The sequence below is a fragment of the Pimephales promelas genome, chromosome 20 (assembly GCF_988280905.1).
Source record: "Pimephales promelas chromosome 20, fPimPro1.hap1.1, whole genome shotgun sequence".
In the NCBI taxonomy this organism is placed as follows: Eukaryota; Metazoa; Chordata; class Actinopteri; order Cypriniformes; family Leuciscidae; genus Pimephales; species Pimephales promelas.
Window position 1 is genome coordinate 30,510,742 of NC_142788.1, and position 15,381 is coordinate 30,526,122.

Sequence of the window (15,381 nt, forward strand, 5' to 3'; positions counted from 1 at the left end):
TACTTGCTTTACATGCAAATGTACTTAATTTAAATGTTTATTTTATGCTGATACTAATACCAATTAGATTTTTGTTCATTAGGAGGGTTTAAATTGTCATGAAAACAATGCAAAAAAAAAAACTAAATGGCGTAAAGTAGTTTTCCTGTTTTATTAGTTATTGTGTTAATCCTGTGTGTGTGTGTGTGTGTGTGATGGGTAGATTGAGGGGTCGGATTAGTGTGTGTGTGATGTCTAGGGTTAGTGTAAGAGGAGAGAATATACAGTTTGTACAGTATAAAAACCATTATATCTGTGGAGAGTGGGTGTGTGTGATTGAGTGAATTCGATCTCTTCCTCTGGCCGTGGATGTGGCACTGATCTCCAGTGGTGAGCGTCACAGAGAGACAGGAGGGATTCAATAAGGTCCGGCATCATCTCGGTCCTGACCTCAGTCCTGACGAGGCGCCCGCTCTGAGCTCGGCATGGATGCGCAGGAGGACGCGTCTGGGTCCGGCTGGTGCCTGAACTGTGGGAACAGGTCGGACTGGGAGGAATGGGAAGACTGGGAAGACCTGTCTCTCTTCGACGACACCGTTCTCGTGGTGGTCACGGCGCTGTGTGTCCCGCTGCTGCTGCTCGGCCTTCTGGGAAACGCCCTGACGATCCTGGTGGTGTGGCGACGCCCACAGATGCGGAGCACCACGTACCTGTACCTGAGCAGCATGGCCCTGTCCGACGTCCTGATCCTGCTCCTGATGCCGCTCGACCTCTATAAGGTACTCCAGTGTTCACGCCACATTTACTCTCCTCCACGACATCCAAGATGTTCATGTCTTTCGTTCTCCTGTGGAAAAGAAATGAAGGTTTTTGAGGAACACACTCCAGGGTGTTTCTCTATAATGGACTTCAATGGGGTCCAACGGTGAGTTTCAGTGCAGCCTCGACACGATCCAGCCGAGGAATAAGAGTCTGATACAAAAATACAAACAAAATAAACATTATATACTTTTTAACTACTAATGCTCATCTTGCACAAGCTGTGATGCGACACACATTACGTAATCAGGTTGAAAGGTCAAGTGGGACGTAGGAGGAAGACCCGACCTAGTGTTTACAAAGCCAACGTGAAGACTATGTCAAACACCATTTAATAAAAAATAAAAGGTATAATAGTAATGTCAGACAAGAAAGGAGGAGAAAATGAGATTTTAGGTGTATTCTACATTTCTGAACCGAAACACGCATGAACTTTCAACCTGATTACATAATGTATGTCGCATCAAAGCTCGTGCAAGACAAGCATTGGTGGTTAAAAACTATATAAATGTCTGTATTTGTTCTAAATGTCGTCTGGTTTGCCTAGATCAGACTCTTATTCCTCGGCTGGATCGTGTCGAGGCTGCACTGAAACTCACCGTTGGACGTTTTACTCGCAAAAGTCGTTTACTCGCAAAAGTCGTTTTAATCGCAAACAATGTTTTAATCGCAAACGCCGTTTTACTCGCAAAAGTCGTTTTACTCGCAAAAGTCGTATTACTCGCAAAAGTCGTTTTATTCGCAAAAGTCGTTTTAATCGCAAAAGTCATTTTACTCGCAAAAGTCGTATTACTTGCAAAAGTCGTTTTAATCGCAAAAGTCGTTTTACTCTCAAAAGTCGTATTACTCGCAAAAGTCGTTTTATTCGCAAAAGTTGCTTTAATCCCAAAGAATGTTTTAATCGCAAACGCCGTTTTAATCGCAAAAGTCGTTTTACTCTCAAAAGTCGTATTACTCGCAAAAGTCGTTTTATTCGCAAAAGTTGCTTTAATCGCAAACAATGTTTTAATCACAAAAGTCGTTTTAATCGCAGTCCCGCCCCTTCATAACAGTAATGTAAATATTACCAATGCTGTCAATTTCCAACCATTTCGAGCCCGATTCAGACCCTGACAATGCTAACGAACTACAGTATCGTGCTGAACGGATTTCAAGCTCGGATTTCACAGGAAGTTTCAGAGTCGTATGTTGTTGTTTTTATGTAAATGTTAGGGTTAGTGATGATGTCACTAGTCCCTTCCAGGCGTTTGTTGTAGTCCTTAAAAAGCGATTTCTGTCAGATAAAAGATCTCCCTTTGCTTTGAACTTTGAGCGTCGTAACTTTGCAGATGTTGTTGACGCTCAAACAGCGACATTACACACTAACTAAAGTTAGAAAGTGAAATCGTAATCAACCACCGCTCTAACGTATGTTGTTCTTCACTCTTGCAGTTGTGGCGGTTTCGTCCGTGGCTCCTGGGCGACGCCGTGTGCAAACTCTCGGTGTTTGTGGGCGAGTGTTGCACCTTCTCCTCCATCCTCCACATGACGGCTCTGGGGGCGGAGCGATACCTAGCCGTGTGTTTCCCTCTCCGCGCGCGCATGCTGGTCACCCGGGGGCGTGTGCGCGTGCTGATCGCGGGGCTGTGGGCCGTGGCGTCGCTCAGTGCCGGGCCCGCGCTGGCTCTGGTCGGGGTGGAGCAGCTCGAGGGCGGAGCCAGTGAGTGTCGATGCACACAGTTCGCTCAGACCTCAGGCCTCCTCAAAGCCATGCTGTGGCTCTCCAACCTCTACTTCATTTGCCCGCTCGCGGTCCTGTCTCTCCTGTACGGCCTGATCGCCCGCCGCCTGCACCTGCGCGCACACCTGCACCGGGACAAGACACACCGCCAGACCCTGCGGATGATGGGTGAGCGCAGAGGAGACATTTTTATTTCAGTTTCAGTACATTAAGTTAAACTCAAATAAAAGATGAGAAATATTGTTTGGAAACTATAGCTGAAAGTTAAAGTTTAAATAATTGGTCCCACTTTATATTAAGTGGCTTTAAGTACTATGTACTTACATAGGAATATAAGTACAATGTACTTATTGTGTTCAGGTTGTATTGTAAAACACTTTTGCTGCTATTGAGGTGTGATATGGGTAAGGTTAGGGACAGGTGTGGTGGTATGGGTAGATATCAGGGTGGGTTAAGGTGTAAGGGAAGGGTCAACTGTGTAATTACAAATGTAATTACATCAATTAATTACAGTTGTAGTTACATGCAGGTATTTTAATAATATAAGTACAATGTAAAAACATGTATGTACACAATAAGTCAAATGTATCAAAGTAGTAACTTCAATGTAAGTACATAGTACTTAAAGCCACTTAATATAAAGTGGGACCAAATAATTTAACGTTTAGTTGGTTTTTTTTTTACGAATTTTCACAACCAATCAAAATGTGCCACATCTAGGGGTGTGCGATATGACGATTTTTAATCGTGGACGATTAAAATGTCTCCACGATCTGCTTTTGAAGAAATATCGTAGTATCGTGTTACAGTGCATTCTATCAGTTCAGTTCTGGCGCCTCCGTCTCTCAACTGTACAACGCGACGTAGCCTACACATGATCTCACGTTAATGAATAGGTACGGGACACTGAAATTCACAAAAGTTCATTATTTGCATAAGCCTTGCCGGTTAAACATTTAATTCACGTGCTGATGCGCTGTTCTAACGTGCGCTTTCCTGACCGCATACCCCCGACGCTCACATGCACTAGAAGTCTGTCAAACAGCGCCTGAATACTGGACTAAGTTATCTCTCGAGTCTTATTAAGCTAATACTGTTAAATACACACAATGTTTACATAAACAGTCTATGTCTAAAGTGAAAGCAAACATTTGAGAGAATATCTGGTGTAATATGCGTCTATATTAAACGCGTCGCGTGCTGGTCTAAAAGCGACAGGAATAACACTGCCGCATGTCCTTAAAGGGGTAGTTCACCAAAAAAAAATAAAAAAATCTGGCATTATTTACTCACTCTAATGTTGTTCCAAACCTGTATTAATTTCTTTCTTGTGCTGAACACAAAAGACATTTTTTTTTTAATGTGGGTAACCAAACAGTTGCTGGTCCCCATTAACTTCCAGGAGAGAACCTATAAAAAAAAACTATAAGGAGACCAGCAACTGTTCGGTTACCCACATTATTCAAAATAACTTTTATTTTCAACAGAAGAAAAAAGAAACTTATTCGGGTTTAAAACATCTTGAGAGAGTAAATTAAGACAATTTTCATTTTTGAGGGAACTATCCCTTTAGTGTAGTGTTTTAATTTCATATTTGTTCATTTAATTACTTCAATGCTACTGCTAAATACACCTACTGCATCTGAATCATTTATTTAATATGAATATTAATTTGTGTAATGTTTATCATGTCTTATTTTTTTAATAACAAAGAAAATAATGACAAAGATTTTTATCTTCGCCACTGGCCTAAATGTGTGGCTTTCTTTTTTCTTTTGTTACCTAAGGCTTTGTTTTTAACATAGCCAGGGACATTAGTTTGGCTGTAATGAACAGCCACTTGCAAAATATTAAAACAAACTTGAAAAAGAATCGTGATAAAAAATCGTGATCGTGATTTTCCTAAAAAAATCGCGATATGATATTTTTTCCATATCGCCCACCCCTAGCCACATCAGAATTGTTTTGCGCAGAGAATGAGCTCCAACCTGCATTAGTTTCTCACACAAAGCCAAGCTTTCGGATGAAACGTTGTCTTTTTTGGAGCATGTAGGGCTGCACGATATTGAAGAAAAGTGCGATATGCGACAACTCATTAAATAATGTGATATGCGATACGATCATGCTTAAAGTGTGTAAAATCAACTTAAATTATCTTCAAATATCTTTACAATTATATAACCTATATACACGTCTCACATTATTTTTGCTGCAGTGTTTTACTGTCGCATAAAGGCCAATTTATACTTCCGCGGTAGGTACGGCTTAGCATACGCACAGACGCGTCCCATACCGCGTACCCTTCGCCGTAGCCTGACGCGCACCTCTTCAAAAATGTAACTACACATCGCGACGACGCGGACCGCAAGGTCTGTGATTGGTCGGCTTGGTAGCATCGCATTTCCGCACGTACCATCTCCTCCGCCGTCTTCTCTCATTTCTGCCTTTCAGTTTTAGTAATTTCACTAAAGTGAACTGTTTTTCCACCTCAATAAGCTCCAACTCCAACATGATCTGCTCTCTTTCAGTCGCTATTGCTTGTAGTAACCTAGCCGTGAGGAATCTAAACACAATGGAACATTAAAACCCTCTGCCGCCAACTAGCGTTTCGGAGCAGTACTGCAGAGCAACCAAGACCTGAATGCAGAAGTGTAAATGCTCACAACGCCGTAGCCAACGCCGTACACTACGGTGTACCCTTCGACGCAGAAGTATAAATTGGCCTTAAGACGTGTTATTTTAACATCAGTGTAAAGCACAGGGTTGTTATTTAACAACAGAAACTGAATAATCAAATGTACAAATAAAACACTGCTTAGTTTTCACTCTATGAATTAAATATATCCTGATTCGTATTAAAGCTACAAAAGTTATTCAGCAAACCGCAGTGAGCGATTTTCTCCCCAGTTGACCCCAGTTATTGCGATATGCAAATCTTGTTAATATACTACATTTGCGATATTTCAATCATTTCTACATGTCAAAAAAGTTCTCTTTCAACTGAATAGAAAGCACAATTCATTCTTCACAATTACTGGTGCATGTGAATATAAGAGCATATGGATTTGTAACTACATCGAGTAAATCAAGAGATTTGTCATTTTTAGCAGAACTACTGAAGCTCATTTGAACGTGTTGTTGTTGTTCTTGTTTGTTGTTGTGTTCGCAGTGGTGATCGTGCTGGTGTTCATCTCGTGTTGGCTGCCGTTCCACGTGAGTCGCACGCTGTTTTCGGTGTCGGACTCCAGCGTCAGCTTGTATTACATCAGTCAGTACTTTAATCTGGTGTCTTTAGTGCTGTTCTACGTCAGTGCTGCTGTGAACCCTCTGCTGTATAACATCATGTCCGCGCGCTACCGTGCTAATGTCCTCGCCATGCTGCGGCTAACGGTGGGCCCCACGGACGAGCTGCGCCACAGGGCCCGCTCCTCCCCGCTCACCGCCTCTCACTCCAGCACACACTTCTGACCGCTGTGTCTGTGTGTGAGGCTTCAAGCTAACTCTACACGAGGGTAACACAAGCACACACTGTGACTGTATTCAATGCGGACGAATGCTCACTAAACACTGGCCAAGCACTTGTGTACTTTTGCATTCATTTGCATTTACTTTTTGCATTTGTTTACTTACCTTTGCATTCATTTGCATTCGTTTACTTTCTTACCTTTGCATTTGTTTGCATTTACTTTTTGCATTTGTTTATTTTCTTACATTTGAATATGTTAGTTTACATTTTGCATTTGTTTATTTTCTTACCTTTGCATTTACTTTTTGCATTTGTTTATTTTCTTGGCATTTGTTTACTTTCTTTGCATTTGTTTACTTTTTTACCTTTGCATTTACTTTTTGCATTTGTTTATTTTCTTAACATTTGTTTACTTTCTTTGCATTTACTTTTTGCATTTGTTTATTTTCTTAACATTTGTTTACTTTCTTTGCATTTACTTTTTGCATTTGTTTACTTTCTTACTTTTTCATTCATTTGCATTTACTTTTAGCATTTGTTTACTTTCTTTGCATTTTTTTACATTCACTTTTTACATTTGTTTTCATTTACTTTTGCATTTGTTTACTTTGTTACCTTTGCATTCGTTTGCGTTCACTTTTTGCCTTCATTTACATTTAATTTTGCATTTGTTTACTTTCTTACCTTTGCATTTGATTACTTTCTTACCTTTGCATTCGTTTACATTTAGTTTAAGCACTTTTGTACTTTTACTTTTTGCATATGTGCCGTGCTAATGGACACACTCTGCTGAACGACAAAATATCAACAAATGGACAGAGCATTTTAGCAACTCCATATTTAATGTGTTTTAAATTGTATTTATTGTGCTAGATGGGGCTGACTTCATGGATATTGAATAAAAGGCAGTTGTTTGTGAATCTGTGATGTGTTTTATGAGAGCAATAGTGTATGAGGGATGAAGGTCATGTTTTTTCCAGCTTTTCCCCGACTTTTAAGAAATGGATCTGCAAATAGATTTGAATGTCAGGTCAGGTGGGTTAAGGTCTAATGGCCCTCTATAAGAATCCAGTGTCAAGAAGATCAGAGCAACTCAAAATTTCGACCCGAAAAAAAAAAAACGACAGTGTTACCCCTTACGTTTTTTTTGGGGGGGGCAAAAAATTAAGTATCCCCAATCTTCTTGAAACTCTGGATTCTGATACAGGGCACTGAGACTTAAACCTGAGTGCAAAAATGGAGGCTCTAGACCCTTCCAGAGCTGAGATATCGAAACTCAAAATTTCGACCCGAAAAAAAAACGACAGTGTTACCCCTTACGTTTTGTTTTTTTTTGGGCGAAAAATTTAGTATCCCCAATCTTCTCGAAACTCTGGATTCTGATAGAGGGCACTGAGACTTACACCTGAGTGCAAAAATGGAGGCTCTAGACCCTTCCAGAGCTGAGATATATCGAAACTCAAAATTTCGACCCGAAAAAAAAACGACAGTGTTACCCCTTACGTTTTTTTTTTTTGGGGCGAAAAATTTAGTATCCCCAATCTTCTCGAAACTCTGGATTCTGATAGAGGGCACTGAGACTTACACCTGAGTGCAAAAATGGAGGCTCTAGACCCTTCCAGAGCTGAGATATCGAAACTCAAAATTTCGACCCGAAAAAAAAACGACAGTGTTACCCCTTACGTTTTTTTTTTTGGGCGAAAAATTAAGTATCCCCAATCTTCTCGAAACTCTGGATTCTGATAGAAGGCACTGAGACTTACACCTGAGTGCAAAAATGGAGGCTCTAGACCCTTCCAGAGCTGAGATATCGAAACTCAAAATTTCGACCCGAAAAAAAAACGACAGTGTTACCCCTTACGTTTTTTTTTGGGGGGCGAAAAATTTAGTATCCCCAATCTTCTCGAAACTCTGGATTCTGATAGAGGGCACTGAGACTTACACCTGAGTGCAAAAATGGAGGCTCTAGACCCTTCCAGAGCTGAGATATCGAAACTCAAAATTTCGACCCGAAAAAAAAACGACAGTGTTACCCCTTACGTTTTTTTTTTTTGGGCGAAAAATTTAGTATCCCCAATCTTCTCGAAACTCTGGATTCTGATAGAGGGCACTGAGACTTACACCTGAGTGCAAAAATGGAGGCTCTAGACCCTTCCAGAGCTGAGATATCGAAACTCAAAATTTCGACCAGAAAAAAAAACGACAGTGTTACCCCTTACGTTTTTTTTTTTGGGCGAAAAATTTAGTATCCCCAATCTTCTCGAAACTCTGGATTCTGATAGAGGGCACTGAGACTTACACCTGAGTGCAAAAATGGAGGCTCTAGACCCTTCCAGAGCTGAGATATCGAAACTCAAAATTTCGACCCGAAAAAAAACGACAGTGTTACCCCTTACGTTTTTTTTTTTGGGCGAAAAATTAAGTATCCCCAATCTTCTCGAAACTCTGGATTCTGATAGAGGGTACTGAGACTTACACCTGAGTGCAAAAATGGAGGCTCTAGACCCTTCCAGAGCTGAGATATCGAGACTCAAAATTTCGACCCGAAAAAAAAACGACAGTGTTCCCCCTTACGTTTTTTTTTTGGGGCGAAAAATTTAGTATCCCCAATCTTCTCTAAACTCTGGATTCTGATAGAGGGCACTGAGACTTACACCTGAGTGCAAAAATGGAGGCTCTAGACCCTTCCAGAGCTGAGATATCGAAACTCAAAATTTCGACCAGAAAAAAAAACGACAGTGTTACCCCTTACGTTTTTTTTTTTGGGCGAAAAATTAAGTATCCCCAATCTTCTCGAAACTCTGGATTCTAATAGAGGGCACTGGGACTTACACCTGAGTGCAAAAATGGAGGCTCTAGACCCTTCCAGAGCTGAGATATCGAAACTCAAAATTTCGACCCGAAAAAAAAACGACAGTGTTACCCCTTACGTTTTTTTTTTTGGGCGAAAAATTAAGTATCCCCAATCTTCTCGAAACTCTGGATTCTGATAGAGGGTACTGAGACTTACACCTGAGTGCAAAAATGGAGGCTCTAGACCCTTCCAGAGCTGAGATATCGAGACTCAAAATTTCGACCCGAAAAAAAAACGACAGTGTTACCCCTTACGTTTTTTTTTGGGGGCGAAAAATTTAGTATCCCCAATCTTCTCGAAACTCTGGATTCTGATAGAGGGCACTGAGACTTACACCTGAGTGCAAAAATGGAGGCTCTAGACCCTTCCAGAGCTGAGATATCGAAACTCAAAATTTCGACCCGAAAAAAAAACGACAGTGTTACCCCTTACGTTTTTTTTTTTGGGCGAAAAATTAAGTAATCCAAATCTTCTCGAAACTCTGGATTCTGATAGAGGGCACTGAGACTTACACCTGAGTGCAAAAATGGAGGCTCTAGACCCTTCCAGAGCTGAGATATCGAAACTCAAAATTTCGACCCGAAAAAAAAACGACAGTGTTACCCCTTACGTTTTTTTTTTTTTTGGGCGAAAAATTAAGTATCCCCAATCTTCTCGAAACTCTGGATTCTGATAGAAGGCACTGAGACTTACACCTGAGTGCAAAAATGGAGGCTCTAGACCCTTCCAGAGCTGAGATATCGAAACTCAAAATTTCGACCCGAAAAAAAAACGACAGTGTTACCCCTTACGTTTTTTTTTGGGGGGCGAAAAATTTAGTATCCCCAATCTTCTCGAAACTCTGGATTCTGATAGAGGGCACTGAGACGTACACCTGAGTGCAAAAATGGAGGCTCTAGACCCTTCCAGAGCTGAGATATCGAAACTCAAAATTTCGACCCGAAAAAAAAAACGACAGTGTTACCCCTTACGTTTTTTTTTTTGGGCGAAAAATTTAGTATCCCCAATCTTCTCGAAACTCTGGATTCTGATAGAGGGCACTGAGACTTACACCTGAGTGCAAAAATGGAGGCTCTAGACCCTTCCAGAGCTGAGATATCGAAACTCAAAATTTCGACCCGAAAAAAAAACGACAGTGTTACCCCTTACGTTTTTTTTTTTGGGCGAAAAATTAAGTATCCCCAATCTTCTCGAAACTCTGGATTCTGATAGAGGGCACTGAGACTTACACCTGAGTGCAAAAATGGAGGCTCTAGACCCTTCCAGAGCTGAGATATCGAAACTCAAAATTTCGACCCGAAAAAAAAACGACAGTGTTACCCCTTACGTTTTTTTTTTTGGGCGAAAAATTTAGTATCCCCAATCTTCTCGAAACTCTGGATTCTGATAGAGGGCACTGAGACTTACACCTGAGTGCAAAAATGGAGGCTCTAGACCCTTCCAGAGCTGAGATATCGAAACTCAAAATTTCGACCCGAAAAAAAAACGACAGTGTTACCCCTTACGTTTTTTTTTTTGGGCGAAAAATTAAGTATCCCCAATCTTCTCGAAACTCTGGATTCTGATAGAGGGCACTGAGACTTACACCTGAGTGCAAAAATGGAGGCTCTAGACCCTTCCAGAGCTGAGATATCGAAACTCAAAATTTCGACCCGAAAAAAAAAACGACAGTGTTACCCCTTACGTTTTTTTTTTTGGGCGAAAAATTTAGTATCCCCAATCTTCTCGAAACTCTGGATTCTGATAGAGGGCACTGAGACTTACACCTGAGTGCAAAAATGGAGGCTCTAGACCCTTCCAGAGCTGAGATATCGAAACTCAAAATTTCGACCCGAAAAAAAAACGACAGTGTTACCCCTTACGTTTTTTTTTGGGGCGAAAAATTTAGTATCCCCAATCTTCTCGAAACTCTGGATTCTGATAGAGGGCACTGAGACTTACACCTGGGTGCAAAAATGGAGGCTCTAGACCCTTCCAGAGCTGAGATATCGAAACTCAAAATTTCGACCCGAAAAAAAAACGACAGTGTTACCCCTTACGTTTTTTTTTTTGGGCAAAAATTAAGTATCCCCAATCTTCTCGAAACTCTGGATTCTGATAGAGGGCACTGAGACTTACACCTGAGTGCAAAAATGGAGGCTCTAGACCCTTCCAGAGCTGAGATATCGAAACTCAAAATTTCGACCCGAAAAAAAAACGACAGTGTTACCCCTTACGTTTTTTTTTTTTGGGCGAAAAATTAAGTATCCCCAATCTTCTCAAAACTCTGGATTCTGATAGAGGGCACTGAGACTTACACCTGAGTGCAAAAATGGAGGCTCTAGACCCTTCCAGAGCTGAGATATCGAAACTCAAAATTTCGACCCGAAAAAAAAACGACAGTGTTACCCCTTACGTTTTTTTTTTTTGGGCGAAAAATTAAGTATCCCCAATCTTCTCGAAACTCTGGATTCTGATAGAGGGCACTGAGACTTACACCTGAGTGCAAAAATGGAGGCTCTAGACCCTTCCAGAGCTGAGATATCGAAACTCAAAATTTCGACCCGAAAAAAAAACGACAGTGTTACCCCTTACGTTTTTTTTTTTTGGGCGAAAAATTTAGTATCCCCAATCTTCTCGAAACTCTGGATTCTGATAGAGGGCACTGAGACTTGCACCTGAGTGCAAAAATGGAGGCTCTAGACCCTTCCAGAGCTGAGATATCGAAACTCAAAATTTCGACCCGAAAAAAAAACGACAGTGTTACCCCTTACGTTTTTTTTTTTGGGCGAAAAATTAAGTATCCCCAATCTTCTCGAAACTCTGGATTCTTATAGAGGGCACTGAGACTTACACCTGAGTGCAAAAATGGAGGCTCTAGACCTTTCCAGAGCTGAAATATCGAAACTCAAAATTTCGACCCGAAAAAAAAACGACAGTGTTACCCCTTACGTTTTTTTTTTTTGGGCGAAAAATTTAGTATCCCCAATCTTCTCGAAACTCTGGATTCTGATAGAGGGCACTGAGACTTACACCTGAGTGCAAAAATGGAGGCTCTAGACCCTTCCAGAGCTGAGATATCGAAACTCAAAATTTCGACCCGAAAAAAAAACGACAGTGTTACCCCTTGCGTTTTTTTTTTGGGGCGAAAAATTTAGTATCCCCAATCTTCTCGAAACTCTGGATTCTGATAGAGGGCACTGAGACTTACACCTGAGTGCAAAAATGGAGGCTCTAGACCCTTCCAGAGCTGAGATATCGAAACTCAAAATTTCGACCCGAAAAAAAAACGACAGTGTTACCCCTTACGTTTTTTTTTTGGGGCGAAAAATTTAGTATCCCCAATCTTCTCGAAACTCTGGATTCTGATAGAGGGCACTGAGACTTACACCTGAGTGCAAAAATGGAGGCTCTAGACCCTTCCAGAGCTGAGATATCGAAACTCAAAATTTCGACCCGAAAAAAAAACGACAGTGTTACCCCTTACGTTTTTTTTTTTTGGGCGAAAAATTAAGTATCCCCAATCTTCTCGAAACTCTGGATTCTGATAGAGGGCACTGAGACTTACACCTGAGTGCAAAAATGGAGGCTCTAGACCCTTCCAGAGCTGAGATATCGAAACTCAAAATTTCGACCCGAAAAAAAAACGACAGTGTTACCCCTTACGTTTTTTTTTTTGGGCGAAAAATTTAGTATCCCCAATCTTCTCGAAACTCTGGATTCTGATAGAGGGCACTGAGACTTACACCTGAGTGCAAAAATGGAGGCTCTAGACCCTTCCAGAGCTGAGATATCGAAACTCAAAATTTCGACCAAAAAAAAAACGACAGTGTTACCCCTTACGTTTTTTTTTTTGGGCGAAAAATTAAGTATCCCCAATCTTCTCGAAACTCTGGATTCTGATAGAGGGCACTGAGACTTACACCTGAGTGCAAAAATGGAGGCTCTAGACCCTTCCAGAGCTGAGATATCGAAACTCAAAATTTCGACCCGAAAAAAAAACGACAGTGTTACCCCTTACGTTTTTTTTTTTGGGCGAAAAATTAAGTATCCCCAATCTTCTCGAAACTCTGGATTCTGATAGAGGGCACTGAGACTTACACCTGAGTGCAAAAATGGAGGCTCTAGACCCTTCCAGAGCTGAGATATCGAAACTCAAAATTTCGACCCGAAAAAAAAAACGACAGTGTTACCCCTTACGTTTTTTTTTTTGGGGCGAAAAATTTAGTATCCCCAATCTTCTCGAAACTCTGGATTCTGATAGAGGGCACTGAGACTTACACCTGAGTGCAAAAATGGAGGCTCTAGACCCTTCCAGAGCTGAGATATCGAAACTCAAAATTTCGACCCGAAAAAAAAACGACAGTGTTACCCCTTACGTTTTTTTTTTTTGGGCGAAAAATTAAGTATCCCCAATCTTCTCGAAACTCTGGATTCTGATAGAGGGCACTGAGACTTACACCTGAGTGCAAAAATGGAGGCTCTAGACCCTTTCAGAGCTGAGATATCGAAACTCAAAATTTCGACCCGAAAAAAAAACGACAGTGTTACCCCTTACGTTTTTTTTTGGGGGGCGAAAAATTTAGTATCCCCAATCTTCTCGAAACTCTGGATTCTGATAGAGGGCACTGAGACTTACACCTGAGTGCAAAAATGGAGGCTCTAGACCCTTCCAGAGCTGAGATATCGAAACTCAAAATTTCGACCCGAAAAAAAACGACAGTGTTACCCCTTACGTTTTTTTTTTTGGGCGAAAAATTAAGTATCCCCAATCTTCTCGAAACTCTGGATTCTGATAGAGGGTACTGAGACTTACACCTGAGTGCAAAAATGGAGGCTCTAGACCCTTCCAGAGCTGAGATATCGAGACTCAAAATTTCGACCCGAAAAAAAAACGACAGTGTTCCCCCTTACGTTTTTTTTTGGGGCGAAAAATTTAGTATCCCCAATCTTCTCTAAACTCTGGATTCTGATAGAGGGCACTGAGACTTACACCTGAGTGCAAAAATGGAGGCTCTAGACCCTTCCAGAGCTGAGATATCGAAACTCAAAATTTCGACCAGAAAAAAAAACGACAGTGTTACCCCTTACGTTTTTTTTTTTGGGCGAAAAATTAAGTATCCCCAATCTTCTCGAAACTCTGGATTCTAATAGAGGGCACTGGGACTTACACCTGAGTGCAAAAATGGAGGCTCTAGACCCTTCCAGAGCTGAGATATCGAAACTCAAAATTTCGACCCGAAAAAAAAACGACAGTGTTACCCCTTACGTTTTTTTTTTTTGGGCGAAAAATTAAGTATCCCCAATCTTCTCGAAACTCTGGATTCTGATAGAGGGTACTGAGACTTACACCTGAGTGCAAAAATGGAGGCTCTAGACCCTTCCAAAGCTGAGATATCGAGACTCAAAATTTCGACCCGAAAAAAAAACGACAGTGTTACCCCTTACGTTTTTTTTTGGGGGCGAAAAATTTAGTATCCCCAATCTTCTCGAAACTCTGGATTCTGATAGAGGGCACTGAGACTTACACCTGAGTGCAAAAATGGAGGCTCTAGACCCTTCCAGAGCTGAGATATCGAAACTCAAAATTTCGACCCGAAAAAAAAACGACAGTGTTACCCCTTACGTTTTTTTTTTTGGGCGAAAAATTAAGTAATCCAAATCTTCTCGAAACTCTGGATTCTGATAGAGGGCACTGAGACTTACACCTGAGTGCAAAAATGGAGGCTCTAGACCCTTCCAGAGCTGAGATATCGAAACTCAAAATTTCGACCCGAAAAAAAAACGACAGTGTTACCCCTTACGTTTTTTTTTTTTTGGGCGAAAAATTAAGTATCCCCAATCTTCTCGAAACTCTGGATTCTGATAGAAGGCACTGAGACTTACACCTGAGTGCAAAAATGGAGGCTCTAGACCCTTCCAGAGCTGAGATATCGAAACTCAAAATTTCGACCCGAAAAAAAAACGACAGTGTTACCCCTTACGTTTTTTTTGGGGGGGCGAAAAATTTAGTATCCCCAATCTTCTCGAAACTCTGGATTCTGATAGAGGGCACTGAGACGTACACCTGAGTGCAAAAATGGAGGCTCTAGACCCTTCCAGAGCTGAGATATCGAAACTCAAAATTTCGACCCGAAAAAAAAAAACGACAGTGTTACCCCTTACGTTTTTTTTTTTGGGCGAAAAATTTAGTATCCCCAATCTTCTCGAAACTCTGGATTCTGATAGAGGGTACTGAGACTTACACCTGAGTGCAAAAATGGAGGCTCTAGACCCTTCCAGAGCTGAGATATCGAGACTCAAAATTTCGACCCGAAAAAAAAACGACAGTGTTCCCCCTTACGTTTTTTTTTGGGGCGAAAAATTTAGTATCCCCAATCTTCTCTAAACTCTGGATTCTGATAGAGGGCACTGAGACTTACACCTGAGTGCAAAAATGGAGGCTCTAGACCCTTCCAGAGCTGAGATATCGAAACTCAAAATTTCGACCAGAAAAAAAAACGACAGTGTTACCCCTTACGTTTTTTTTTTTGGGCGAAAAATTAAGTATCCCCAATCTTCTCG

General features: G+C 41.1%; 1 protein-coding gene across 1 annotated transcript; it reads left to right on the forward strand.

Annotated features, from left to right (window-relative positions):
• Window positions 1–317: 317 nt before the first annotated feature.
• LOC120471103 (growth hormone secretagogue receptor type 1) lies at window positions 318–6,319 on the forward strand. Its single transcript, XM_039660838.2, has 3 exons — window positions 318–758; window positions 2,230–2,686; window positions 5,688–6,319. The coding sequence occupies exons 1-3, from the start codon at window positions 465–467 to the stop codon at window positions 5,984–5,986; spliced, it is 1,050 nt and encodes a 349-aa protein (XP_039516772.2). The 5' UTR covers window positions 318–464; the 3' UTR covers window positions 5,987–6,319.
• The last annotated feature ends 9,062 nt before the right edge of the window (window positions 6,320–15,381 follow it).